The sequence below is a fragment of the Furipterus horrens genome, unplaced genomic scaffold, assembly GCF_987537825.1.
Source record: "Furipterus horrens unplaced genomic scaffold, mFurHor1.1.pri manual_scaffold_2, whole genome shotgun sequence".
Taxonomy (NCBI): domain Eukaryota; kingdom Metazoa; phylum Chordata; class Mammalia; order Chiroptera; family Furipteridae; genus Furipterus; species Furipterus horrens.
In genome coordinates this window covers 170,116,436-170,130,462 of record NW_028327172.1, presented here as the reverse complement: position 1 = coordinate 170,130,462, position 14,027 = coordinate 170,116,436, and the positions used below count along the sequence as shown (strand labels likewise).

Here is a 14,027-nt window from a genome sequence, read left to right as displayed (position 1 = left end):
ATGTACAAGAAATATTAGGATCTCTAGTTATAACACTATCTTCCTTATTCACAATAGATTCAACTACCTCAGTTAGAAACGTAATGAGTGGTGACTGATATTGTATATATTTTACTTCCTAACCTAAAGCATTTTATAAACAGGCTAAACTGGATACTGGGATACTACTGTAAAAGTTCAGGAACATCAAGCATTGTTGTGTACATTGTTCTTGAATTAAGAGGTATATTTAAATCCATTACATGAGTCCAAAAAAGTATGAAATCAGAGATCTTGCCAGGAATATTCTGTGCTCTTTCTACTCATCTACCTACTTTCAGGCATTCGGGGAAGAAAGAATACACCCACTTTACAACAAAGACAACCACTGCATACATAAAGAAAAACAAGGAAAAGGAGTGGACCACCATGAGGACAGGGACTTTTGTCGGTACTGTTCTCTGTTGTCTCTACAATACCTAAGACCATACCCAGCACAAAGTAGTTACTCACTAAATACTTACTAATTGAATAAATTATTCTTTGAAGAAATAACTTTGGGCAACCAAAACAAAATTATTTTCAATGTTGATGGTTTTCTTAAGGCTTGGAAGATCTCTATTATTTTATACTTTTCCCAACTACTCTTATGGAAGAATACCTCAAAAGAAAGAAAATACGATTTCTTTTACATTATAAGATTATATTGCCCAAACTGAGCCAAAAACAGATAGCCTTGGCAAAAACTTTCTATAAAACACTGTTTCAATAAAATTTTATTAGCAGTTATGTCAAAATTCACATTTAAAGATCCAAAGTACTGTCTTAGAAAATTCTAAAGCATAGAATTACAATTTAATTACAATTTAACAGTAAGATAGAACATATTCTTATTATAGTACAACCCATACAAAGTCAGGAATAATACTGAGAATTAAGTACAGCTCTGTCAAACTAGAAATGAATTCTGCGTGCACAGTGCCACTTAAAGCAAAGTTCCATGAAAGTATAATATATTTCTATGGATGTGAATTTCAGCTTCCAAACAACTGATACTAAAGGAATTTTCAATCAAAACACAAGCACAATGGCTTTAATTAAATATAGGGCTATGACAATTCTATAAAGAGACCCAAATCCTTAAGTATTTGTAATATGACTTTATGCTGTGACACTAGTACAAAACACATCAACTCTAATGCATAGATTTGTACACATGATGACAAGAGGATACTAAAGATAGTCTTTTCTATCAGAAAACGCTGAGTTTTCCAGTGCAGTATAGGCCGTTCATTGCTGATTTAGTGAAATTCTACAACCTCCATCTTGAGCAGTATTGTAGGATTCACAAATATTACACTTCATGCCTAATATATGGAACTGGACTGTAGATCTTCTATTACAATCATTGCAGAGAATCTAAAAAGTGAAGAAATGAATTCAAAATATATTAAACCTTATAAAATGACATTGTCTGCTCAAAAACAATTCCTCGAAAATCATACTCAAGATGTGAAAATACATATATGTAAATCTAAACATTTCCATAAGTAGAAATATCCTTTTTTTTCCCTTGGTTCCCTGAAAGCTCTGAGAGGCTACTTTGAATTCAGAAAATGAAAAGGTGGATTTGAGCCAAGAAATCTATTTTAAAATAGTTCCCAAATAGTATAAATAGTACTAGCACAAAAATTAACATAGGCATAATCAGATCATCATATATATAGATGCTCCTAGACTTATAATGGGGTTACATCCTGATAAACCCATTATAAGTTAATACTGTAAGTCAAAAATGCATTTAACACACCTAACCTACTGCACATCATGGCTTAGCCTAGGCGCTTTCTATTAAATGTGTGTTGCTTTTGCACCACCATAAAGCTGAAAAACCGTTAAGTCAAACTATCATAAGTCCAAGACCATCTGTACTTACAATTCAAAATGACATACATGAATTTTTATTATTTTCATTGACACTATGTTAGTTAATAAAACAAATGTTTACATACTTATAACATTTCTGCTTATTCTTTTCTTAATCATTTTTTATTGTTATCACTTTTGCATATTCTTCAGGTTTTTTTGTTTGTTTGATTTTTGCAGTGGAGACATCAGAGTCACTTTATTGCTAGAACCATGCTAGGAGAATTGGAAAGCTATTGCTCAAAATTCCAAACTCCTCGATGGCTCATAATCAGAGGGTTTTAAGGAGTTAAGGAGAACAAGTGTGCGGAAGTGTTAACAGGACAAGTTTTAATTAGAGAAACCTGGAACTGAGCTATTTATGTTCAGGGACTTCAACACCATGTTTACCTGGACAGTGAATCCTCTGCTTCTTACTCTTTAAGTTTAATAGCCTAAATTCCTAGTCTTCTATGCCTCGGGAATGAACTAAAATTCAAAAGTAGTTCCTAAAGTTGAACAAAGAAAAGCTTTTGGCTCATCCCTAAAATGCCAATAAGATGCCACTTTAGGAATAAATCTTTTTTAGTACTGAGATCCTTAAAAATAAAAAAACGTGTTCACCTGTAAACTGATCAATATGATGTGAGAAAAGCATTAGCTTTAAAATAGTTACACCATAATAAGTAGAAAATTTCCAATTTTACTCTAAATTATAATTTGGAAAATAATATAATCTGAAGAATATAATCTAAATGTAGAAAATAGTGGTTGCCTAGAGCCAGTGAATTGGGGAATAATTGCTAATGGGTAATGGGTTTCTTTTTTAGAGGGATGAAAATATTCTAAAATTGATGGTAATGATGTTGGTACAACTCCAAGAATATACTAAAAGCACTAAATTGTAAACTTTAAATTGATGAGTTGTATAGTATGTTAATTATATCTTATTAAAGCTATTATTTTAAAAACATAACCTACATGGAACATAGCACATTGCAGCATCTAGTAAAACATCACATGATTATCAATTAGTAATCCAAAAGTGATCATTGACCTTACTGAATTATAAAATGTTCCAGTGTGAATAAAACAAAAAATAATTTTGACTTTCATAAGTGGTTCTGATCCTTTTGTGTATAAGTATCTGAGCTAAACTGATGGTGTTTAGAAAATTAAATGTTCAAAAATTGCTAAAGCACCAGAAAGCTATCTAGCATTCCAATAATGACCTATAGTTCAATATACTATGCTGAGAATTGACAGAAGCACATCTAAACAGAGAAAAGATGATCATTCTCCATAAGCTAAAAGGCATAGGAAAACTTCTATATTTTAGGTTGCAGGCTAATAAGACCAAATTTATAAAGTCTAAAGTAGAATAAAAAGAGTAATAAATACGAAAAACCAAAAGTGATCTTCAAAAATCAGTAAACATGTTTGCTTGAAGTAAATTTAAAATATTTGAAAATTCACCTCCACTCAGTTACATTACTGACTGATTCTGGCAAGTAAAACATAAATAGTTGAGAATAAAGTTTGTGCCTGCCACCTAGTGTTGTGAAGAACTGCACAAAAGTATTCATATAACCATTTTTCTCCTGGTCTTTTTAGTTCAAAGTAACTAAAATTTAAAGATTAATTTGTCTGTCCTTCCATTAAGCATCACATCGGCATCTATGCCAAAGCAGTATTTTCTAGACAGATTTGATCAAAAGGACAAAAATAAACAAGAACATCAACAAGGAACTTTGAAAGTTTTCAGCACTGATTCTACTCACATCTACAGTCATGTTCTGATATTCTGATGGCATAGGAGTCTGTGCTACCTCATCATCCAGCTGTCTCCAGTATCTAGTCATATCTACAGCAGAGTGCATACATAATGGACATCTGTAGCCTCTAGAAGAGATAAAAAGGTTATTTTCTAAACATTAAACTCAGGTATACAAGATACATGCTAACTGGTACATAAACCATCCAAGACAGAATATTACCAACCTGGTAACTTTTACACTATAAAAGTTTTCAATTAAATCCTGACATTTTTTAAACCTATTCTTTTTTTCCCGTTCTCTACAATGGAGAGGAATTAATCCATAGTCTTTGTAGAATATACTTTATATTTTAAAAACCAATTAAGCTGCTTTTTAGCTAAACAACTTCAATATCTAAATACATTCAAGTAAAGAAGACACTACATTCCTTAAAATTTATTCAGATATTATCTCCTAAAAATTCTGAAACAGTTTCCTTCTGTCTGGATATTATAAATGACAACTTCTGCTCATCCATTTGCAGGACCAAAATACATTTTACACCATCTCCTCTCTCCTAACTCTTCTCTATCTCAATTAACATCCTTCCCCCACAGTAAGTCTCAGCTGTAGGTAATCTCGTTGCTAGCTTTCTCTGCACATCACTATACTGGGCCAACACAATGACTGAACAGAACTTTGAGAAAATGCCTCAGCATTTTTACAAAGCTATGAGTTCCTCTAGCAGAGACTGATCCCTGGTGAGTACAGCCAGAAAATCAGAGGTGTCTGTCTCAGTTTGCAGGATGAGATACCATGGGTACAAAGACGCAGTCCCCCAAGATGCTTTGCCCAATTTAACACTACTCCTGCACCCTACCCATCTGAGACAGATGTGTAATGCCCAATATGCGAACAGCAATGAAAAAGGAAAAGAAAAAAACAAAACAAAAAACAGACATCTTACAATTATAACATTTTTAAATCCCAAACACTCACTCTTTCAACATTTCTTCATAACACGTCCTGAAAAAAATAATAATAACATTATTTCAGTAAAGCAAAAATTATTTACACCATTTTCAAAGATTTTGGAGAGAAGAAACCAAAGTTATATTACCTATGTAAAAGATGTCCACATGGCAAAACATGAGCAACAACACGAGATGTGTGAATGTCCTATAAAAAGAAATAATGTTAGTGCTCACATGAAGACAATATAAACAGCCAAGCATCTGAAATTCAAGAGGGGATATTTCCAAAGCAAAAAATATTCTAAGCTTACCTCCAAACATATTGGACAGTTCTGCCGGGACACATTTTCAATACACTGTTTAAAAGGAAAACTCAAATTACCAGAAGCTTAATGAGATGTAAACAACAGATATAACAATATTATTAATAAAAAACTAACAAATAGGAACCCTACTGCACTGTTGGTGGGAATGCAGACTGGTACAGTCACTATGGAAAAGAGTTTGGAATTTCCTCAAAAAACTAAAAATGGAACTGCCCTTTGAACCAGCAATTCCATTGCTAGTATTATACCTGAAGAATCCTGAAACCCCAATTCAAAAGAACTTATGCATCCCTGTGTTCACAGCAGCATTATTCACAATAGCCAAGTGCTGGAAACAGCCTAAGTGCCCATGTGTAGATGAGTGGATCAAAAAACTGTGGTACATTTACACAATGGAGTACTATGTAGCAGAAAGAAGGAATTCCTGCCATTTGCGATCAAATGAATAGAACTAGAGAAAATTATGCTTAGTGAAATAAGCCAGGCAACAAAAGACAAATACCATATGATATCACCTAATACAGGAGACTAATGAACAACACTAACAAATGAACAAAATTGAACCAGAGGCATGTAAACAAGGAACAGAGTAACAGTTATCAGGGGGGAGGGGGGAGGTAGAGAAGGGGGATGAGAAGGGGAAGGGTCTAGTCAAAGAACATGTATAAATAACCCAAGGACATGGACAACAGGGTGGGGATTGACTGTGGAAGAAGAGGGGGCTGGGTGGGGGTGAGCAATGGGGGAAAAAGTAGGACAACTGTAATAGAAAAACAATAAAAATATATTTTTTAAAAAAACTAACAAAGGAACTATATCAATATACAAAAGATAATAATTAACATGTTTCCTATATGTCAGACAAGAAGAATTTAACTCTCACAACTACTTCAGGCTTGGCATATTATCTGAAACAATGAAATTGCTCAATACATCTTATAATTATTCATTATATTCATATTACAGATTAGGAAACTCGGTGACTCAAGACTTACCAAAATTGCAGAGATAACATTCGGAACCTTTCTATTTCATATGTGTTTTACTCCAAAGCTAAATTACTTAATAATATTGATAATAACAACAGTTCATATTATCAAGATTTTACTACATGCCATATGCTAAGTTCATTACCTATACAAGCTTAATTCTCACAATTCTAAATCAAACAGGTATAATTATTATCCCATCTTACAGATGAGGTACCTGAGGCCCAGAAAAGCTAAATAACTTCCAAAATTACAAGCTTATAAGAGATGGAACTATATTTGAGCTCCAATAGGATACCTCCAGGGTCTGAAGTCTTAACTTAAGACAGTGATTAGATGTGGGGAGGCTTGGGACAGCACCAAGCCATCGATGATGCCCACGTTTTTCAGGTAAGCCCTAGAGTAGATGGTGGGACCACTTACTAATACAGACATTAAAAGATAACTGAGAAACAAAACAAAAATATCATGATAGAAAAGTGTACGTAATTTTTGAAAAACAGCATAGAATATCTTGCTATTGCCCCAAACTCAAGTCTCTATAACCAAACTCAACCTTTTTACCTCAAACAAATTCACAATCTATTAAATAACTACTATAAGCCAGGGCTAAAAACCTTGAGAGTCATCTCTACTCAGCCCCATTCTCCTTCCATTTTATCAGGTCACCATATCCCACATAGTCATATTCACCTCGTTTCTCTTACCACTTTACTATTTTAGGTCAGTTATTATTTAGTATCTATTTTTTAAAATCCCTCACTAGTCTCTCCATTCTCTAAATCCTTATATTAGACAGAATACAAATGACAGTTTATTACTTTTTTTCTAAATAATGAAAAATTTAAAGGGTCTGGGATCATGACATAATTGCTACCTCCAGATTAAAAATATCTGTCTAGTTATGAAAAACTATATAAAAATATTTTCTGAATTTTCTTGGAATGCTGTGTGCTAACAGGCCACTGCTCCATATTTCTCCTGCACTATGCATTTTAAAAGCTAATCTTAAAACTAGTATCAATGCTAAAAATCCAAAAACCAATTTACAAGTTGTTAACAATATATAACTGATATAATTATTCCTACATATTAAAAAAGGGAATAGTTCAGATATTCTGAGGCACACAGCTTAGAACATCTACTCCCTAACACTGGTTAAAAATAAAAAGCGACATAGTTGTACTTGGTCATATTAAAAATCAGATTCATAGAAGGAGACTAGGACGACAGCTGGGGGTGGTGAGAGGGTGGAGAGATTGGATGAGAGAGGAACAAGGACTCCTGGACAACAGCGCAGTGACTGCTGGCAGGAGAGGTGGGACTAAGGGAACCAAATGGTAATGGGAAACAATATAATAAAGCCTAAATCTAACACCACGATCAAGTGGGATTCATCCCAGGGATGCAAGGATGGTTTAATATTCACAAATCAATAAACATAATAAACCACATAAACAAATGAAAGACAAAAACCACATGATTATATCAATAGATGCAGAAAAAGCATTTGATAAAGTAAAACACCTATTTATGATGAAAACTCTCAGCAAAATGGGAATAGGAAGCATACTTCACCATAATAAAGGCCATATACGAGAAACCTGAAGCCAACATCATACTCAATGGGCAAAAACTGAGAGCATTTCCTCTAAAGTCAGGAACAAGACAAGGATGTCCACTCTCTCCACTCCTATTCAACACAGTCTTGAAAGTTCTAGCCACAGCAATCAGACAAGAGAAATAAAAGGCATCCAAATTGGAAAAGAGGAAGAAGAACTGTCATTATTTGCAGATGACATGATAGTGTACATAGAAAACCCTATAGACTCCACGAAAAAAACTACTCGACCTAATAAGTGAATTTGGCAAAATAGCAGGGTACAAAGTCAATATTCGAAAATCGAAGGCATTTCTGTACACCAACAATAAAATATCAGAGATAGAAACTAAAAGAAAAATCCCATTTACCATAGCAACAAGAAAAATAAAGTACCTAGGAATAAACTTAACCAAGGAGGTAAAAGACCTGTACTCAGAAAACTACGTAACACTGAAGAAAGAAATTAAGAAAGAGACAAATAAATGGAAGCATATACCATGTTCATGGATGGAAAGAATCAACATCAAAATGTCCATACTACCCAAAGCAATTTATAGATTCAATGCAATCCCTATTAAAATACCAGCAACGTATTTCACAGACCTAGAACAAGTACTTCAAAAATTTTTAGGGAACTAAAAAAAAGCCCGAATAGCCACAGCAATCTTGAGGAGGATGAACACAGTAGGAGGAATCATGATACCTGATATCAAACTATACTACAAGGCCACAGTAATCAAAACAGTCTGGTACTGGCATAAGAACAGACATATAGATCAATGGAACAGAATAGAGAGCCCAGAAATAATCCCAAATCTATATGATTAACTAATATTTGACAAAGGGGGAAGGAACATAAAATGGAGTGAAAAGAGCTTCTTCAACAAATGGTGTTGGGAGAACTGGACAAGGACATGCAAAAAAATGAAACTAGACCACCAACTTACACCATACACCAGAATAAACTCAAGATGGATCAAAGACTTAAATGTAAGCCATGACACCATAAAAGTCCTAGAGGAAAACATAGGCAGGAAAATTTCAGATATCCCACGTAGCAACATTTTCACTGATATATCTCCTAAGGCAAGGGAAATAAAGAAAAGAATAAACAAATGGGAGTACATCAAACTAAAGAGTTTCTGCTCAGCAAAAGAAAACATCAACAAGATGAAAAGGGAACCAACCATATGGGAAGATATATTTGCCAATGATACCTCAGACAAGGGATTGATCTCCAAAATACATAAAGAACTTACATGACTCAACACCAAGAAGACAGACAACCCGATTAAAAAATGAGCAAAGGACATGAAAAAACACTTCTCCAAAAAGGACATACAGAGGGCCCATAGATATATGAAAGAATGCTCAACATCACTAGCGATCGGAGAGATGCAAATAAAAACCACAATGAGATACCACCTCACACCAGTCAGAATGTAGGAATGGCCATCAGCAACAAATCAACAAACAACTTGTGCTGGCGAGGATGCGGAGAAAAGGGAACCCTGGTGCACTGCTGATGGGAATGCAGACTGGTGCAGCCACCATGGAGAACAGTATGGAATTTCCTCAAAAAACTAAAAATAGAACTGCCTTTTGAACCAGCAATTCCATTGCTAGGGTTATATCTGAAGAATCCTGAAACCCCAATCCAAAAGAACTTATGCACCCCTATGTTCACAGCAGCACTATTTACAATAGCCAAGTGCTGGAAACAACCTAAGTGCCCATCTGTAGATGAGTGGATAAAAAAACTGTGGTACATTTACACAATGGAATACTATGTAGCAGAAAGAAAGAAGGAACGTCTACCATTTGCAACAACATGGATGGAACTAGAGAGAATTATGCTTAGTGAAATAAGCCAGGCAAAGAAAGAAAAATACCATATGATATCACCTAATACAGAAAACTAATGAACAACACAAACAAACGAGCAAAATTGAACCAGAGGCATGTAGACAAGGAGTAGACTAACAGTGACAAGAGGGGAGGGGGGAGGGAGAGAAGGGGGTAAGAAGGGGAAAGGTCTAGTCAAAGAACTAGATGACCCACGGACATGGACAACTGGGTGGGGACTGATTGTGGCAGAAGGAGTGGGCAGGGTGAGGGGAAGCAATAGGGAAAAAAGTGGGACAACTGTAATAGAAAAACAAACAAAAAATTTTAATGGGGAAAAAAAGAAAATATAAAGAATGGAAATACAATTTTAGTGAATATTAGAAGGACAAGGATCTTCCTTCACACTGTATATTTTTCTCCCTTACCTGATCCCTCCAGAATTTGGCATTCTGAAGAAATAAGTAACGACATAAGGTTCTTTGCATAAAACTAATAAGACCAGTTGTTAATAAGAGGTTTTGTAGACCAAGACTTTGACTGGAATGTCATGCCTAAAGGAGACATGCTTGGGCTCTGGTTGTTACCAAAAAGCCCTAAGGAACTGGGATTGACTTTCAAAGGTAAGAAAAGCCCAAGAGAAAAGAGGCCTGGTACCTTAGTTGGTTGTGCGGTCCATGGCAATCTCTCCAGGGAAGGAAGGAAGGTTGCTTTCCTGAAAGATGGCTAGAAGGGACCTTAAGGCACAATGAAAAACCTGAAGGACTTGGAAAAGACACGTGTTTACAGGCAAGGCTGAATGGCAGGTATGTGACTCAGCTTCTGTGCCCTGAAGGGCAGACTGAAGGTCACCCTAAATGTTCCTTGCATAAGTTCCAGCAAAGCAGAACTAAAGATCATAAGTGATCATTTTCTGCTCTTTTTGTGTTTATGCAAATGAACAGGACAAATTAAAAATGGACTTAATGCAGTCCTTTAATGACAAGGAGGGTAATCTTAAGGAAAAATATTGTGATTCCAGGAAAACCACAATGCTGAGTGGTAGACTATAAGGTAGTGCCGCTAACTGTCCTTAAAATTTCTTTTCATTTAAAGTTTGTTTTCATTTGAAAGTTAAACTAGGTCTGCAGCATCATCAAAGATGCTTAATTTACAGGCAAGAAGAATGTCAAATGCCTTGCAACTGGATGTCTTTCCAATAAGACAGTCTTACAGATTTAGAGACTGGTTTGTGCGTTATGTTGCATAAATTAACATGTGTTTTCTGTTTTCAAAGGTCATAAGCCTATGATCTTGATCTCATTACCCGAGTGATTGTCTGTACAGGCCTCACTTAATCCTGTCTGCATCGCTGCCTCTTAAGACTCAACGGTCTGGCTGAACTAAGTGGCTGGGTTGGTGAAGAATGGGGTGGTCTGTGGGCTTCACTTTAAAAATGGTTTCTCTTTTATATCCTAATGGCTTGGACAGAAAGGGCCCAGAGGTCTGAGAGGGGGGAAACCTAAAATATTCACCTCAGCCCAAACTAAGTATAATGGGCAAAAGGGTTTTGGACAGGTGAGATGTGCCTGGCACACCTTCTTTTCCCTAATGTGGGACATTGAAAAATTAATACCTGTCTTTTGTCATCTAGTGGTTATGGACTGAATGATGCCTTTTAACCCTGCTGCCAAATCTGTTGCTCCCAGAATACAACAAGGACGCCAGCCTGTTAAACCAAGCACGCCGTTGTCCAGGGACAGCCAACTGACCTGGAGTCTACAAGATCCTTCCCCATGTGGGAAGGCCACCCTCCCCTCCACACCCCCACTCTTATTAGGGAATTCTGGACCCAAGGGAAGCTAGGACGATGACCATACCCAGCCTGAAACAGATAGAGGAGCTCAAGACCTTCGCCCATTGTCCTTTATAAGATTATAAAGGGTCTTAAGACTGAGGGGAGGATTGTAATTTTTTATTGTTATAAAAAATTAATTTTTTTTAAAAAAGAATAATATAGGAAAGGGTGAAGCAAGAGAACTTGTATGCACAACCCATGGGCATGGTGGACTGGGGTGAGGGGGGAATGGGATTGCTGGGGGAGGGGGGTGCTGGGCAGAGGGGAGCAAAGGGGAAAATATTGGAACTATTGTAACAATATAATCAGTAAAATATACTTTAAAAAAAAAGATTAAACCAAAAAAAAAAAATTAGCATGCTTCCAAACATGTTATGCTTTAAGCTGGTTTTCAAAAACATTGTTAATACTTTTAAAATTATGCCAACTAATACCTTGTGCTTTCCTTGGAGATTCATAGCCAGACATAAGTTACATTTCAAACAGTGGAAAAAATCTTCCTTTGGACCAATCCTAAAAAAATATGAAAGCCAAAAGATTAGGTTTATTTTTTAAATATATTTTATTGATAATGCTATTACAGTTGTCCCAGTTTTTCCCCCATTGCCCCCCTCCACCCAGTATCCCCCATTCCTTCCAGCAATCTCCCCCTTACTTCATGTCCATGGGTCACGCATGTAAGTTCTTTGGCTTCTCTATTTCCTATACTGTTTTTAACAACCCCCAGCCCATTATGTACCTACCAATTTGTACTTCTTATTTAATCCCTTTACCTTTCCCCCACTCTTCCCCGTCCCCCTCCCAACTGGTAACCTTCCAAATGAGCTCCGTATCTGATTCTGTTCTGTTCTGCTTGTCGCTCAGTTTGTTTTTTAGATTCAGTTGTTGATAGTTGTGAGTTTGTTGTTATTTTAATGTTCATAGTTTTGATCTTCTTTTTCTTAAGTAAGTCCCTTTAACATTTCATATAATAATGGCTTGGTGATGATGAACTCCTGTAGCTTTACCTTGTCTGGGAAGCACTTTATCTGGAGTTTTGTCCAGGAGAAAGCTGTCCCCTGGCACTAGCCCTGATGCCTGACACTTGACTTCCCCGCCATACGCCACTGGTGCCCTTCAAGCTGCTGCCCCCATGCTGGAGCCCAAAGCAAGTGAATCTACATAAGTCTAAGTCCATTGCAGACCCTTTAGGAGGAGACACCTGAGAATCATGCAGTTTCTTCTGCCGCCCCAACCTTGACTGGTTTTTACAGCCAGAAGTTACAGGGTCTTATCTTCCTGGCACTGGAACCCAGGGTTGGGTGGTCTGGTGTGGGGCTGGGATCCCTCGCTCACAAGATATCCCTCCTGATTTTTATCTACCACATGAGTGTGGGACCGCCCGTTCTGTCTCTGCTTCTCCATCCATCCTACCCATCTGAATGAATGTGATGTTTAATTCCTTGGTTGTCAGACTTCCATACAGCTCAATTTTCTGACTATTTTGAATGATAGATGTTTTGTAGTTTAGTTGTAATTTTTGCTGTGGCTGTGCAAGGAGGCGAGCCATGTTTATGTATGCCTCCATCTTGACTAGCAGTCCAAAAGATTGGATTTGTTTTTACTACAATGATAATTTGTTCATTATAACACAGAGACAGCAGCATTTTACACTGGGGTTTTTCTACCTAGGCACTACTGACTATTTGGGCCAGATAATTCTTTTTGGCGGGAAACTATCTTGTGCATTGTAGAACATTTAGCAGCATCTCTGGCGTATAACCAGTAGATGCGAAGAGCAGACCACCTCCCCTCCCAACCCAGCTGTAACAACTAAAAATGTCCCCAGACATTGTTAAATATACCCTGGGTGCAGAAAGGGGGGCAAAATCATCCCTGGTTGAAAACCACTATTTAGACTCTAACGATGATGGTGAAAATAATCCCATATGCAATAAATCAGGTTATGGTTTTCAGATGACATCCTAGATGAATGGTCTCACTCAAGAAAATGAACAGTATACTTCTAAGGACAAAAAGAAATACAGAATTCTCATCCTGTTATTCAACAGAAAGGACTTCAATTCGCAATATTTTCTGAAAAGAACCTGAACCATCCCATTTTGCTAAAAGGATGTGTGGCAGTATTCTTTCATCTTTTATACTATTTGTATACCAAAATTTACTTGATATGTCTCATAAGTGGACAAATAAAGAAAAGTGTGTGTTTAAAGCAATTAGAAAGAAACAGATGATGAAAAATTCATAGGATTGGTCATCTTAATGGGTGTTTATAATTAAAAATAAAAACTGTTTTGCTATATTGGAGCTAAGAAGACAGTCACCTTTATTTTTTAATCCTCACTCAAAGATATATTCATTGATTTTAGAAAAAAAAGAAGGGAGGGGGGAGACATTGATGTGAGAAACATTGATTGGTTGGTTGCCTCCTGAACACACCCTTACCAGGGATCAAATCTGCAACCTATGTATGTGCCCTGACCATGAATCAAATCCACAACCTTTTGGTGTACCGGATGACTCTCCAACCACCTGAGCCACTCAGCCAGGGTTTTGTTTTGTTTTTTTAAGACAGCCAACTTTGAACAACATTATAAGCTCTTAAAGGTTACAAAAGCATTAAATTTGGCAATATACAGACAGAAGTAATGATAAGCCAGAATCTATTTGTGATGTATTTGAGATCTGGAATCAGTATTGTATTTTGATGATACAAGTGCAAGAAGAACCATAAATAACTATAAGCTACAACCTATGAGAACTGCATCCAAAACTTGGAATCAGTTATTCACAAGATGTACATAGTGCAAGA

General features: G+C 36.3%; 1 protein-coding gene across 1 annotated transcript in view; it reads right to left on the bottom strand.

The window, feature by feature from the left end:
- Nucleotides 1-838: 838 nt before the first annotated feature.
- The window catches only part of RCHY1 (ring finger and CHY zinc finger domain containing 1), a 25,104-nt gene continuing 11,915 nt past the window's right edge, over nt 839-14,027 (bottom strand). Inside the window, exons 4-9 of the mRNA XM_090266750.1 lie at nt 11,650-11,728; nt 4,927-4,971; nt 4,762-4,820; nt 4,641-4,667; nt 3,666-3,786; nt 839-1,398 (exon numbers count right to left, since the gene is read on the bottom strand). Of these exons, the coding sequence (XP_090122876.1) occupies nt 1,270-1,398; nt 3,666-3,786; nt 4,641-4,667; nt 4,762-4,820; nt 4,927-4,971; nt 11,650-11,728 (460 nt within the window). The 3' untranslated portion in view covers nt 839-1,269. The remainder of the gene's footprint in view (nt 1,399-3,665; nt 3,787-4,640; nt 4,668-4,761; nt 4,821-4,926; nt 4,972-11,649; nt 11,729-14,027) is intronic.